This window comes from Acyrthosiphon pisum, chromosome A1 (genome assembly GCF_005508785.2).
Source record: "Acyrthosiphon pisum isolate AL4f chromosome A1, pea_aphid_22Mar2018_4r6ur, whole genome shotgun sequence".
Taxonomy (NCBI): Eukaryota; Metazoa; Arthropoda; class Insecta; order Hemiptera; family Aphididae; genus Acyrthosiphon; species Acyrthosiphon pisum.
In genome coordinates, this window is record NC_042494.1 from 3,332,131 (window position 1) to 3,346,525 (window position 14,395).

The window sequence follows — 14,395 nt, forward strand, 5'->3', positions numbered from 1 at the left end:
CGATCAAGATGTAATTCAAACTGACAGACCAATTAGTAATAAAAATTAAAAATGAAGGAAGTAGCTGCAGATCTAGCAAAGTTGGCTTTATATAATATAATGTAGATGAGCCATTATACAAAAGAAAAAACTAGTGTAATATAATCACATGATAATATATACTACCATCACATATTAATATATTATTTACATTTTAATTTATATACAAGCTATATATTATTAAGCTTCAGTATCGTGGTACCTATGCATTTTTTTTATATACCTATATAAATATTTTTTTTTTTTTTTTTTATTAGAAATAAACAATCTATACAGTTTATGTACAATAAGCTTATGTGCTAAGAGAAAACAGGACTTGAAAATTTGATTAAGAAGCCACCCACTGGCAACACTTAGCATGACTTATTTATATAATTATATATTTATTTTACTTATTTTTTTATATGTATAGTGTGTAGTATATTTTAAATTGGTAGTTGCAGAAGGTCACGATACCATTTTCTTTTTAACCTTCGCCTCGGATTTCCTGGGAGGGTTAAAGAGGAGAGGTTTTTAATAAGAGGATTTTGATGGGATAGAAGTCGAGTGTGGAAGCGCAAGTAAAAGGATTGAGCTTCTTCGTCGATGGTTTTCATGTGAAGATCATTATGTAATGTTAAGTTTGAGACGTACGGAGGTGCATTAGAGAGTCGACGAAGAGCTAGGTTTTGGAATACTTGGATTTTTTTGCTGAGCCCCAGAGCTGTATGCCGTAAGTCCAGATAGGTTTAAGGAGAGTTTTGTAAATTAGAAGTTTTACTTTAAGATTGGTTTTATTATTTCTCGATATTAGAGGACTGAGGATGCGCATACGGGCGTTGAGAGTTAGTATTTTGGTTCGTAAGTGATTTTTCCATGTTAGTCGTTTATCAAGATTGAGTCCCAGGTATTTTATTGTGTCCGATGCGGGGATTGGGATGTTGTTTAATGTGACAGTAGGACATACACCCTTCTTGAGGGTAAATGTAGCGTGACTTGATTTATTTTGATACGCCATTTATCGTACCAGTTAGACATAAGGTTCAGGTGATGTTGTAGGTTTGATGAGGCGGTTACCGGATTTTCACTAATTGACAAAATGACTTTATCGTCAGCATAATCAGCTACTATGGTTTGAGGCGTGGTGGGCTGATCGGCGACATAGATGTTGAATAATGTTGGAGATAAGATGCCCCCTTGTGGGACGCCAGCATTGATTTTGGTTATTTCTGAATATGCAGAGCGATAATGTACTTGGAAATGTCGATCGAATAAGTAAGATTTAATTAGGAGAAAGAACGGGTGGGGTCTATATAAATATAGGGTAAAAGACAATTATTGTTATTATTTCATTTATACATTAATTTATATACAATTACTATTATTATTATTATAAGCATCAGTAACATGACATATATTTTTTATAAAATAACAATTTTTAGCATAATATACCTACTATATAGGTACAATATTGATTTTATTTTTAATATATAGTTTATAAAATAATTCTTACATATTATTTATATTTAGTCAATCCCTAATGCAATATTCACATATAAGTTAAAACATTTTTTAGTAAATTAAACATTGATGGAATTTCAATAATCTTGAATAATTTCAATTGGAATGCATTATCTTTTCTGTTAAGATTGATTCCATAACTTTTAAACACCTCACGGTCTCGTATATTTTTACCAGGTTCTATAATTAATGCTTAAGCAGGACAAAAAGTGTATGTGACATTCATTATATTATTTATATTTATTAAAGGTTGTTATTAAAAGGGTACTAATAGTGGGCGAATATTGGTTAACATAGCAGTATAGGCGTGCAGCACTGCCTTCAACTAAAAGAGATGCTGTGTAAATTTGTTTTTCTGATAGTGGATATATTATAATATAATCAAAATGTTGAATAATTGTTATTGATGTTTATGGTTACAAATTTTATTTTAATTCCATGAATAAAACATTTTTAAAAATAATAAACGTTTAATAACATTAAGTAGTTTATATATAAAATAAAATATAATTGCAATTATAAATGTAAAAAAATATTTCAAATATATATAAAAATAATATACATAAAATTAGTTTATATAATATAATAGGTATATAAAATCAACTAAGCTAAGGAATACTTCTCTTAGAGAAATTTCAAATAAAAATTAGTTTTAGTACTTGAGATAGTATCGCAAACCAATTTTTTCATCAAATTTTGAACAATATCATTTTGTATTTCCAATTCATCCATTTGAAAATCAGTCCATTTACTGTCTTCTTCATGCATTTGTTTCACTACAAATTTATTTACTTTCTCTTCACACTCGTCTATATCGATAATCTGATTCATTTTTTTTATAACTATATCACTTAAATCTTTAGGGTTTTTTGGTCTTGCCCTAAAATGTTTCAATCTTTTTATAGATCTCTTCCATAAAGGTAAATATGTATCGTCAATAAATAAGTCTAGTGCAATTTCTTTACAGTAATCAAAAATTAATGTTTTATAATCAGCATGTACAATTGAATCTGAATCTATAATGTAGTTGTTTGATAATGCACTTTGAGAACCATTGAATACTTGATTAGCAGCTGTCAAAACTATTTCGTGAACTTCATCAGATGTATAAGGAATGTCAATAAGTGCTTTGTTTTTAGTAGGACTCTTATAGGGGGGTGGTGGCTTATTAGGTATTTCTCTTAGAAAAAATTGTACTTCTTCCGACATGCGAAGACGTTCAATCTGAAAAAAAAACACAAGCCCAATATATTATTGAATATAATTTATTATGCGAAAATTCAAAATGACCCCACATACTTCTTCTTCAATACGTATTTGTTCTTGTTTTAATTTTTCTGCTTCTTGTTGGGTATGACTAAGCATATCATCATTACTTTCATCTTGGAAAGTTGGAGATTTTTTCTAAAACAGATTTAATTAGAAATTTGACTTATGAAGAAATCCAATCAGTTAGGTAATATAATCAATTCGTAAGAACACATTACATATTTAAAACTATTATTATTACCTGCTCTAGATACTTTTGATAAAACATTTCAAATGAATTTTCATTGTCAACATCAATTTTGTGTTCTAGAGTAAAATCAATAAATGTTTATACAATACATACATATATTACATTATTTACAAAATTGAAGCGATTTACGATTAATTATGTTTATAAATTCCATGAAAATAAAATTTATATTGCACGACAAATAAATATTTAGTATCTAAAAAGTATCTACAAAAAAACAAGCCCAGAAATGTATTCAAGAGTTTCGCTTAAACAATAAAATGATAAAATAAATATTCTCTCATAAATACAATTTAAAATCTTAAATTTGGTTGAAAATTGTATTTTAAATAAAAAATGTAAAAACAAATAAAATATAAATACATAAACAAATATTAATTGATTTACTCGATAAATAATGTAAATTATTATAAGTAGGCAATGGATTTTTTTATGCATACTTGAAACAAATGTAAAAGTATATTATTATGAAGTTGAAGTACATATTTGTGCAAAAAAGAAAATTAACAGCATGCAGCAGAATAAGCATTAATAAAATAAACATATAAGCAAATATTTTAGAGCAGTCAAATTAATTTCATTATTCATTTTTTCACTTACGAAAAGTTAAACATTCAGATAATTTCAATTTTTTTTTTTTTGTAGAAGACCACTTTAAATATACTGTTAGTTTTTCCATTTCTATTTCATTCAATTTAGGTAAGTACATTTGTAGAATTTCGGGAAAAATAGTTTGTAAATGCTGCTTGAAAAGTACATCTGAAATAATTGTTGCTTGCTCCGAGAGAATAATCCGGTTTTGATTCTCTTCTTCACGTTTTAAGATCAACAACAATGGAGTTTCTTCAGTTAAATTATTAAGATCATTTTTTTCTGAACGAAATAATGACTTATTCATGTTAAATTGTAATGATTTTTTTGTATCTTTTAGAAGAGAATTAAAAATTTTAGTAGTAATAGCATGAACTTTATCATCAGTAGAATTCTCTTTTTGAACCTAAAATATAATACATTAGAAGTTTGGTTAAGTTATTACTTATTAGTAATTTATAATTTATAATTTTACTTACAAAATCACCATGATCATCTGAATACTGTTCAATAAATGTTTTATCCTCAAATAGTATTTCTCCTTCACTTCTATCTTCTTCATAAGAAGTTTCATTACTTTGTTCACTGTCATTTGATTCTATTATATTATCATTTTTATTAAATTGATATGACCCTTGAAATTCTGATGTATACTCATCGGATGTAAAATCTAGACTGTAAACATCTTCTAATCTAATTTTATAATTAGGTTCCTCAAATTGTCTGATACTGTTTTTCTTCATTTCACATACATCAGTATCATTTTCATTTAAATTAACAATGAGATTTCTTTGAATACTACCACTATCAGATGAAATTGAACTTGTATTAGAGCTATTAATATTGTTATGAATAATCAGTGAGTTTTTATTATCTGTTTCTAGACATAATTCTTGGTTAATGGAAGTTTCTGACATAATTTTATTTGGATTAGAATACTTGCATAAAGAAATATCTAAATTTAAACTATTGTCAATTGTTTCGTTTATTTCACATGAATGAGTTTCTTCCTTTAAATGTACTTTGAGATCATTTGATGTATGAATGTCTAAAGTCTTCTGTGGTTGGGATTCAAAAAAAATATTTACTTCATTTTCAATTTCATGAGATTTGTTTGAAGCATTTACTTCTTTTGCAGTGTGCTTTTCATTTAACTGCACACCTTCACAAACAGGAATTGTCTTTAAGGATTGAAATGATTGTTCTATACAATTATAACTATCAATATTATTTACTAAATCAAAACTATTTGTATGCATATCGTGATTTTCCTTTGATTTATAAACATTTTTTTTTTGTAACTCATTTACTGGTTTATTTAAAGATATACTATGATCACATTCCTCATTGGTAGTAATTGGATAGAAATATTTCTTCCCATCTGTTCGTGTTATTTTATCGGAATTGTACATATGTTGACTATGATCATTTTCATAATTAATTATATTTTGAAGAACAGAACAACTAGAATTTGTTGAAGAAGAAGAATCGTTTTTCATTGACGATTTTGGTACGTGCATATTTTTTTTCTTTATTTCAATCATCAAACTTTTTCTTGATTCTTCAATTTTTTTGTCATACAAATTTATCTGTTTCAAAAGTTCTTGTTCTTTAGCTTTAAGATTCTCTAATTTAAGTTTTTTTTGTTCTTTTTTCAATCTAAAAGATTCTAACTTTCTAGCTTCAAGTTGTTCTTGTAAAGATATTATCCGTGTATCCAGGTCACTCTGTTCTGAATTTGTACCTTGAAAATAAATTAATATACATAATTAATGTGAACTTTATTTTGAAATTTCAATCATTTTATTTACTAATCGATGTTTCCGTAAGATATTTCCTCAGTTTAACAGGACTTGAAGGTAAAATTGGCGACAATGATCTTTTATCCTTGGTTTTAATTGCATCAAACATTTCATTTTTATAAGAAAAATCATTTTGATTAAATAATTTTATATTTTCATTATGTATGTGGTTACATCTAAACATTTTATAACTAGTTAATAATCATAATATTTAAAGTTATTAAAAACATTGTACACTTACTTTATTTTAGAAGTTTGTATGGATTTATCATTGACAGCCTGTGAAGAACATTTAAGATCTGTTTGAACTTCAACATTTTGAACTTGATTGAATATATTTGTTTCATTATTGATAGGAGAAGTTGCTTGGTCTAATAAATAAAATAACTAATGTTAATAAAAGTTTATCATATAATTTTAAAATTAATACACTAGAAAAATAATAAACATTTACCTCATTAAAAAATATATCTGATTTCAATAATAATATTTATATTATAAATAAGTAAAAATATAACGATAAACACATAGGCGAAACTACCGGTCAGGCCAGTCAGGACGTGGCCTGACCTAATACTCAATAAAAATTTGTATAAATTATATATTTTAATAATTATTTAGGCATTAAAAATAATATATTTATACATGTAAATAAACATTGTTAACATTTCTTAAATTAAATTGTACACACTACATAATGAACATAATAATACAATTTATTTTTTACATTGATTATGGAAATATGGGGTTCGTATAGTCTATTCTATGAACTCGAATAATCGGTTTTATCAATTATTGTTTAATTTAGACATTTTACGTTTATTTTTATACTTTAGCAAATAATAGTTAATTGTACGTAACAAGTCGCCAGTCGGTAATGTTTGTTACGTGGTGATATACCGAAGAAAATTATTGTCGAATATACGTACTTTAATATTTTCATATCATTTCTTTAATTATAAATTAATATTTTTATCATTGACTGGCGACAGCGATTGTTCACAAGATTCTTACATTTGACCCATTAGCGCCCAGCATTGCCATATGGCAACGTTTATAGGCTCTATTTAAAAAAAAAAAGTTTTATTTTAATATGAGTATATTTATTGAAGTTGACAACAAAAATTTATTGAAAATTAAAAAATAAAAATAATTTGGGCGCTAATGGGTTAACATTAGAAAATCATGGAGAGGTAATAATTATTAATAAGAATATTTTTTTTTTATAGATAGAGGATAAGTAAAATATTTTAATTATTATTTAAAATATAATTTATTATTATTACACGCATCAGTACACCACAAAATAATTTATTTATTATTAACCCCCGTTAGTCACATTGCTGTCTAAAACACCGGAAATTTATAATTTTTCAAATTACTCATTGTAAGTAATTTACATTATTTTGTGTAATTTAATACCTTCAATGTCCAAGTCAAGCTATCATTTAATGCTATTTAAAACAATTATCTATTGTCGGTTGAATCTATAGGTAACTATCTTTATCTTTATCACAAACCTGTCAAAAAGACCGTGTGTGATTAAACTTGGAATTGATTTTGTTCAATATTATTTTCATCAGTGATTATTTTTTTTTTGATACAAAAGAAAACCATCATAATCGTTTCTTCTTATTAATAGTTATAGTCTATCAATTTTATAGCTTGTTTGTTCGTATAATTTCATTGAAAAATTCAATATTTTCGTAATTATTTTATATTCGACAAGTGATACAGGCATAAAGCCATACAGGACAAGCAGTATGTGTAAATTGTTAAAATTTAAATGAAAACAATTTTAAAACTACACGGAACAGTCTTTGGCTAATAACGTTGATGTTGAGAATGTCATTGAAGAATTAAAAAAATTGGTAACATTTAATTGTCATCTATTATTATAAATGTATTAATTATTATAATTTTTTTATTTTTTATTAAATATTTAAATTGTAAAGAAATATCCATATTATAATATATATATAATATATGCACATTAAACAAAATTACTATATTAAGTTGTTTATAGAATTTTTTTATTTTTTTCATTTGGCCCGCCCTAATAAAAGTGTCTAGTTTCGCTTATGGATAAACATCTAAGTGAACTAATGATATATGAACTCACTTCTCAAAATGATTTTAGATTTATCCAATTCAAAAATCAATGGTGATGTATTATTTTTTGATTTAATTGGATTATTATTATCACATTCACTATCGTTAGTATCAAAACAGTCAGACTTAATCAATTGTTTAAAAACATGAGAATTAAGTGACCGACAAGGGTGTTCTTCTTTCTAAAATCAAATGCATCTTATTATTTTAAAGTACATTGAAGGTATAGTAAAAATATTACCTTTGGAATTTGCTCTAAGCTTTTTAATTTACGTATAACTTTTTTGGAAGATGATTTGTTTCTTAAATGTTGTAAATGTTCTTCAAGCATTATAAAACGCTGCTTGTATACTGAATCTATTACTCTACCAAGTCGTTTTACTTGAGACAAAGAGTATTCTAACTTTTTCACACTACCTCTTTGTTTTTGTTTGAACAACTGAAATTGCTTTTCATGACCAGGTCTATTTTTTAAATTCCTATAAAATGTACATAATATTGATTGTCAACATTAAATGTTCGAGTAAAATATTAAAATATTATAAAAAGTTCTTACTTCACTTGAAGGTCATACATAGTAACTTCCCACTTCAAGCGATTAGTCAAAGATTTTTCCCTTAAGCTAAGTATAGTACGGTGTTGTTTGGCCCTAAGTTCTTCATCCTTAATTAATTGTTCAAACTAAAAGAAATATACATCATACTATATATACTATTCACGTATTACTAATTATTTTTATAGTATATTCAGTGGCGGGCTGAAATGCTCAATTTTGATGCAGAAGCTTCAACTTTTTAAAGAGTTTGTGGCAGTGGCGCTAAAGTGTATGCTAGGGTCCGGTCACAGCCTGCCTCCTCTGGTCACATTTTATTTACATCATACTAACTTTGTTATAAGTAAATAATGTATATTAGAGTAAATTGTTATGGAATTGCATCATTTAAAATTTAAGTTCTGTCTTCCACTGAGTATATGAGGATATCAGTTTGACTGCTTACATTTTTTTTGTGAGCTTGAAATAAATCTTTTAATTTAGATTGAAGTATTTAATTTACTAGTTACTAAAAGATATTTATTCATTTTATGAATGATAAATCAATATTATATTAAAAAGTATTATTTAAAGTATGTTAAAATTAAAACTTTTAATATAAAATCAAATATTGAATAAATAATTGTTTTATTACTGATGTCTTCATACATTTATATTTTTATTCATAATATTAAAATTTGTTATTGAGTAGTGAGTACTATTCACACTAAATATTTACTACGAGAAACATTGAAAATAAATATATGATTACCATTTGAATAGAAAAGCCAGTTACTGTTTTATCTACACACATCATATTTGACGATAAAGCATTTAATTTTGAAAATGGTGTAGGAAAATCATTATCATTAGAATTACAGTGATCATTCAGTTCAATAGATTGTTCCTGAAATGGTAAAATACAATTAAAATATAAGTACAGAATAAAATGATATGCTAAATTATTAAAAGATAAAAAAACAATAGGTACGTTAGATTTGATTGACATGTCGCAACTCATTCTTTCAATATCACATAAAGAGTCATTTAATTGGTCGAGTGTATCAAGTTCTGCTTGAAACTCATCATGGATTTCAGGAAACTAATACATAAAAATATTAATTTAATCTTATAATTGAACTTATTTAGTTAATTCATTACTTACACAATGTGATGATTTATTATTTGAATTATTTTCATCAAATTTTAAATTTTTGCAAGTGTTATGTAAATTATTTGAGTTGCAATTATTGTTTTTTGGCAACAAATCAAAGTTGAAATTAAGTTTTTTTAAAACTTGTTTAATGTCTTCATTTGTTATTATATTCAACATAGTTAATAGTTTGTCATTATTTATTATATTTATTTTTTCTTTACAATTATTATTTTCAATCGAAGATAAGTTATTAGACTTTGGTTTAATTGGTTCATCAATTAATGAAGATTTATAGCTACCTAAATAGTTTTTTGTTTCAATATGGTTAACATTTGGTAAATTTACCTCTTCATCACAATTTACATCTAGTTTATTGAATCCAGTAGATTCAACATTATTGATTTTATTAGGATACAAATTATTTGTTAATGTGTATTCACTCATATTTAAATCAGCAGCAGGTTCATAGATTTTCAAATTATTTTTTTCTGATTGTTGCAAATTATGTTTACATTTTAATACTGAAATAAAATTCATTGGAGGTGGAAGAGATTTTGAAGTAGACAATGATAATATATTATTAAAATTCTCAGTTTGGGTTGATTCTGAATAATTATTTTTAACTGGCAAACACTGATCGAACAATAATTCTTGAAGCTCTTCTAGATTGTCAATACTTTTCATAATTTCCTCATGAGATCTAATGGGCAACTGTATGCCTGTGTGTGATTTAGCACTATTATTTTTAATATCCAAATCCTTTATACTCAAATTAATGTCAGGCATAGTCAATGTCTCTCTATTCAAATGAGCACTATCACCTTGTTGTTTTCTGTTATCATGGTACGATTCATTTAACAAGGTCACTAAAAATATAAACTTTATAAATCTTTATATTTTTAATATTCTTAAAACAATGTACTTACCATCATTATTATTATTTTGAACAAAATCAGTATCAGTATCAATTAGTTTAGGCATCGAAATATCAAATAAATTTTTACCAAATAATTGATAATCATCATTGAATTTTAATTTAGAAAATAAATTTTCGGGTTTGGTAACATCACGTATTTGAGGTTCTAAAAGATAAATTAAAAATTAAAAATATTAAGTATTTATTTATACATTAAGAAGACGACATACTTGGGTCTATTAATTTTGTTGTTGACATTTTACTTGGTTTTTTTGATATTTTCGAAGATGTACATGTACTTATAATCTAATGATTAAAAAATAATCACAATACATATTTAATTAAATAAAAATTATCAATGTTATTGTAATTATCAGGGCTAGGATTTATATGCAACAGCATGTTGTTTTTGCTACTTCTGATTATTGATTTTGTTAGTAATGTCCACGAATCACCCCATGATGAGATAAATGGTGGTATTTTTATTTTGCATGTTTTTGCATATTTTGGATAAAATGCATATTATTGCATATTTCGATTATAAGAATATAAAAAATGCATGTTTTATAGTATATTTCGTAAAACTTGGTTTTTTTGTCAAATATAAATTTTATTTCATGTAACACGCATGTAGTTAATGTGAATTATACATTTTATTTCTAAATTATATTATTTTAAGACAAACAGCCTATCATTGATGTATTTTAATAAATAAATATTTTTTTGTAACTATATTTTAGTGTTATAATTATGATATATTTTAATATTATAAAAAATTAAATGCATATTTTTGCATATTTTGTTATATAAAATGCATATTTTACAATTTTTTATTGCATATAAATCCTAGCCCTGGTAATTATATTCCTAATTTATATTACGCTTGCAAAAAATTAAAATACTTATATATTACATTTTACTGTTCATAATTTAATGGCATGCAGGAAATAAAAAAAATTCAGGCAAATATTATTTTAGAAACATATGCCATCCCTATATTATACTAGTATAGTCAAAATAAATTAAATAAAAATAATTACATCTTTTGTATCATTTGAACATTCATCTGTAATTTTAAAACCGTTTATTGACTTTTTTGGTACATTTTTGAGAACTTCCAGTGATTTTTTAAAACATTTAATTTCAGGAGGAGGTGACCAAGTTGGATCCACCTAAAGATAAATTTTATAAATATCATAAATAAAAAATGATAATTGCTAAGTACGATACTTTAGATTTATTTGATTCAGTTGGTAAATTAATACCAATTTTTTGAACATTTCTAAGAGCTTCTAGTGGTTTTCTAACACTTTCAACTTTAGGCGGAGGTGACCATGTTTGATCCACCTAAAGATAAATTTTATAAGTATCATATAAATGTTAGTTAATAATTAAAATTTCATAAATAAAATTTCATAGCTAATAATTAATGTTGAGTACTAACTTTAGGTTCATTTGATTCAGTTGGTAAATTAATACCAATTTTACATTTGTCTTGAACATGGATATTCTAAAAATATTAAATTGTTGTAAGAAGAAATTATACTGTAAGTTATATACAGAAATTATTTATTTTTACACAAGTAATATAATAAAATTTCATTATTCCAAAAAATATCCTTTGAATGTTTGTTCTCAACTAAAAATACTTATTATAAGAATGGGAATAAATCAATGTTTGTAATGAAGTTTGTAAGGGTTAACCCTAAGATATTTTTGATGCAAGTACATTATTAAGTATTATCATTAATAATAATTTTAAAATATTTAAGTTCTTAAAGGTATAATATTGATTATTAAATACAGCCATACGGGATATTTATTGGTATTGCCAATTTTTTAGATTGTTTCACAAACATGCGTTTTGGGTTCTGCAGTCATGAGTAATGTTATAGAATAAACAAATACCTACATTAAATGATGGTAGGTATACACTGTATACACTCTAAAGATGTTAGTAATATTTTAAGTCGAGGGGGACGAGGTGGCCGAGCGGTCAACGCGTCGGCTGCGGTGCTCGCAGTCACGGGTTCGATCCCCGGTCACTGGGTGGCATTTTTCTCTGGGCAAGTCACGGTGTCCGGAGAACAAGTGGCGCCATCCCCCTCTCCGGGGCATGGCAGATACCTACGGGTGCCCCATTCAAAAATTCTGCCAAAATACACCCACGTGTAACACACCCCTACCGTCAAAAAACCTACTGTTTCACCCCTCCTCCCAATGGCCTAAGTTGCCACGGGATAATTAATAAAAAAAAAAAATTTTTAAGTAATTTACTTTTCTAAGAGTAAAAGTAGACTTTACGTCTTTACTTGATTATAAAATGACAATTTATTTTTGGTTTTTCAAAGTATATGATAAATATGGACATAATATACAACCCAATATCCATTATATTTTCTTGGTTTTCTTATAATATAATTAATAATTGATCAATTGTTATTACCTTTTTCTTACTAGAGGCTATAGCTAGTTCCCTTGTAGTTTTTTGTAACTGATCTAATTTTTTTTTTCGTTCTTCTGCCAACTTCTTTTTCTCTAATAAATCTAATTTACATTTTGTAGTTCTTTCTTTTTTTTTTTTTTCAATATATAATTTTGTTTCTATAGCTTTGGTATTTTGTTCAGTTTTATTCTCTTCAACAAAATTATTTAATATTATTTTATCAACTTTGGTTGGTTTATTTTTTGGAGGTATATCTAAATTAATAATAAATATTTAAGAACATTATTTTATAAGTTGACTATTAAAATATTACTGCATTAGATATGACTTACATTGTTTATTAAGCAGAACAGTTTCATTGATCGTAGGAATTGATGGTTTTATAATTGCTTTATTTAAAATTTGAATTGTATCTTTAACTGTAGGCAAATTTGGTTTACATTTTTGCTTACATGAATCTCCTATAATTATGGCTTCTGATGTATGAATCATATTTTTAGGTTCATTAAGTTTATTAGGACTATTTTCTTGTAAATTTAAACCAATATTTCCGTGAGTTGACATCTTTCTATAAAATTGTAAACATTGGTTTATGTCGTTTAAGATCACATATGATTTTAGTGTAATCGTAAATTAATCCTTGTTCAACAAATATAAATACAAATAATTATAATTATAATTCATTAGTTGGACAAGTTAATGCATAGGTTCAGGGCCAGATTTAGGTGGGGGCCCCCACAAGATTCAATTAATAAGAGTTTTAGAGCTATTAGTTTGTGATAAAAGGAATCACTAGATTGTGAGGTAATTTTTTTCCATTTCTACTTAATTATAAATAGTAAATTATATTATAATTACGCAACTATACTCTGTCCAGAGAGATTGACGGCCGAGCGTTTTTTTACAGCATCTCTAGCCAGATATCAAATTTTAACTAAGAAGTTATCATTGAAAGATTCAAATACACAATTTCATGTTCCTAAAAATTTAAATGATACTCGTTGATCATGTAGAGCAGATGCCACCAAAGCATTAGTATTAGGTTATTTAGGTTATAATGAATTTAAAGAGACTTTGGACTATATTTCAAAAGATCCAGAGCAAAAAGAAGTTGTTAAAAATGAAGCGAATGGACTTCTGACAAAAATCACTAGTTTTGAAATTGCGTTTTATTTGTTATTTTGGAATGACATTTTAGACCGCTTCAACGCCACAAATCACTTGTTACAAAATCCTAAGATGGTTCTTCAATCTGCGGTAATAGCCCTTACTTCTTTGAAACTATTTGTTCAAGATAAACAAAATTCATTTGATGAATATGAAGAAACGGCCAAAAAAATTTCAGGAAAAACCGACTACCCAAAAATTTGAATTCGCTCACAAAATGTAAGACTCACTCCAATGGAAAGTAGAAATCAGGAAACTACTCAATTATCCTAAACAGAAAAATTCCGATCTGATAACTTTCTCCCTGTTATCGATTAGTTGTATACATCTCTGACTGATAGAATAAAAGCCTATGATATAATATGTAAACGATTTGGATTTTTCAGCAAATTAGGAATTATAGAAACTTCAGAATTATTATTATCTGCCACAAATCTGGTCAATATATATTCTGAAGATTTGGAATCAACTTTGAGGAACGAATTACTGAAGTTTAATAGTTTGGTTAATTTACATCAAAAAGATTGTAGAAAAGAAGAATCGTGGGAATTATTTTTGTTCTGGATACTATGCGAAGACAATTTAAAAGTTACCTTTCCAAATGTAGACATTGCT

At 26.1% G+C, this 14,395-nt stretch overlaps 1 protein-coding gene across 1 annotated transcript in view; it reads right to left on the reverse strand.

The window, feature by feature from the left end:
- Positions 1-2,095: 2,095 nt before the first annotated feature.
- The window catches only part of LOC100575586 (centrosome-associated protein 350), a 13,489-nt gene continuing 1,189 nt past the window's right edge, over positions 2,096-14,395 (reverse strand). The window contains exons 2-21 of the mRNA XM_029486497.1: positions 12,946-13,181; positions 12,614-12,867; positions 11,612-11,677; positions 11,398-11,514; positions 11,208-11,339; positions 10,398-10,473; positions 10,178-10,333; positions 9,597-10,117; positions 9,087-9,197; positions 8,868-9,002; positions 8,120-8,244; positions 7,805-8,042; positions 7,574-7,745; positions 5,693-5,822; positions 5,461-5,627; positions 4,129-5,393; positions 3,659-4,055; positions 3,050-3,114; positions 2,839-2,943; positions 2,096-2,763 (exon numbers count right to left, since the gene is read on the reverse strand). Of these exons, the coding sequence (XP_029342357.1) occupies positions 2,164-2,763; positions 2,839-2,943; positions 3,050-3,114; positions 3,659-4,055; positions 4,129-5,393; positions 5,461-5,627; positions 5,693-5,822; positions 7,574-7,745; positions 7,805-8,042; positions 8,120-8,244; positions 8,868-9,002; positions 9,087-9,197; positions 9,597-10,117; positions 10,178-10,333; positions 10,398-10,473; positions 11,208-11,339; positions 11,398-11,514; positions 11,612-11,677; positions 12,614-12,867; positions 12,946-13,177 (5,064 nt within the window). The 5' untranslated portion in view covers positions 13,178-13,181 and the 3' untranslated portion in view covers positions 2,096-2,163. The remainder of the gene's footprint in view (positions 2,764-2,838; positions 2,944-3,049; positions 3,115-3,658; positions 4,056-4,128; positions 5,394-5,460; positions 5,628-5,692; positions 5,823-7,573; positions 7,746-7,804; positions 8,043-8,119; positions 8,245-8,867; positions 9,003-9,086; positions 9,198-9,596; positions 10,118-10,177; positions 10,334-10,397; positions 10,474-11,207; positions 11,340-11,397; positions 11,515-11,611; positions 11,678-12,613; positions 12,868-12,945; positions 13,182-14,395) is intronic.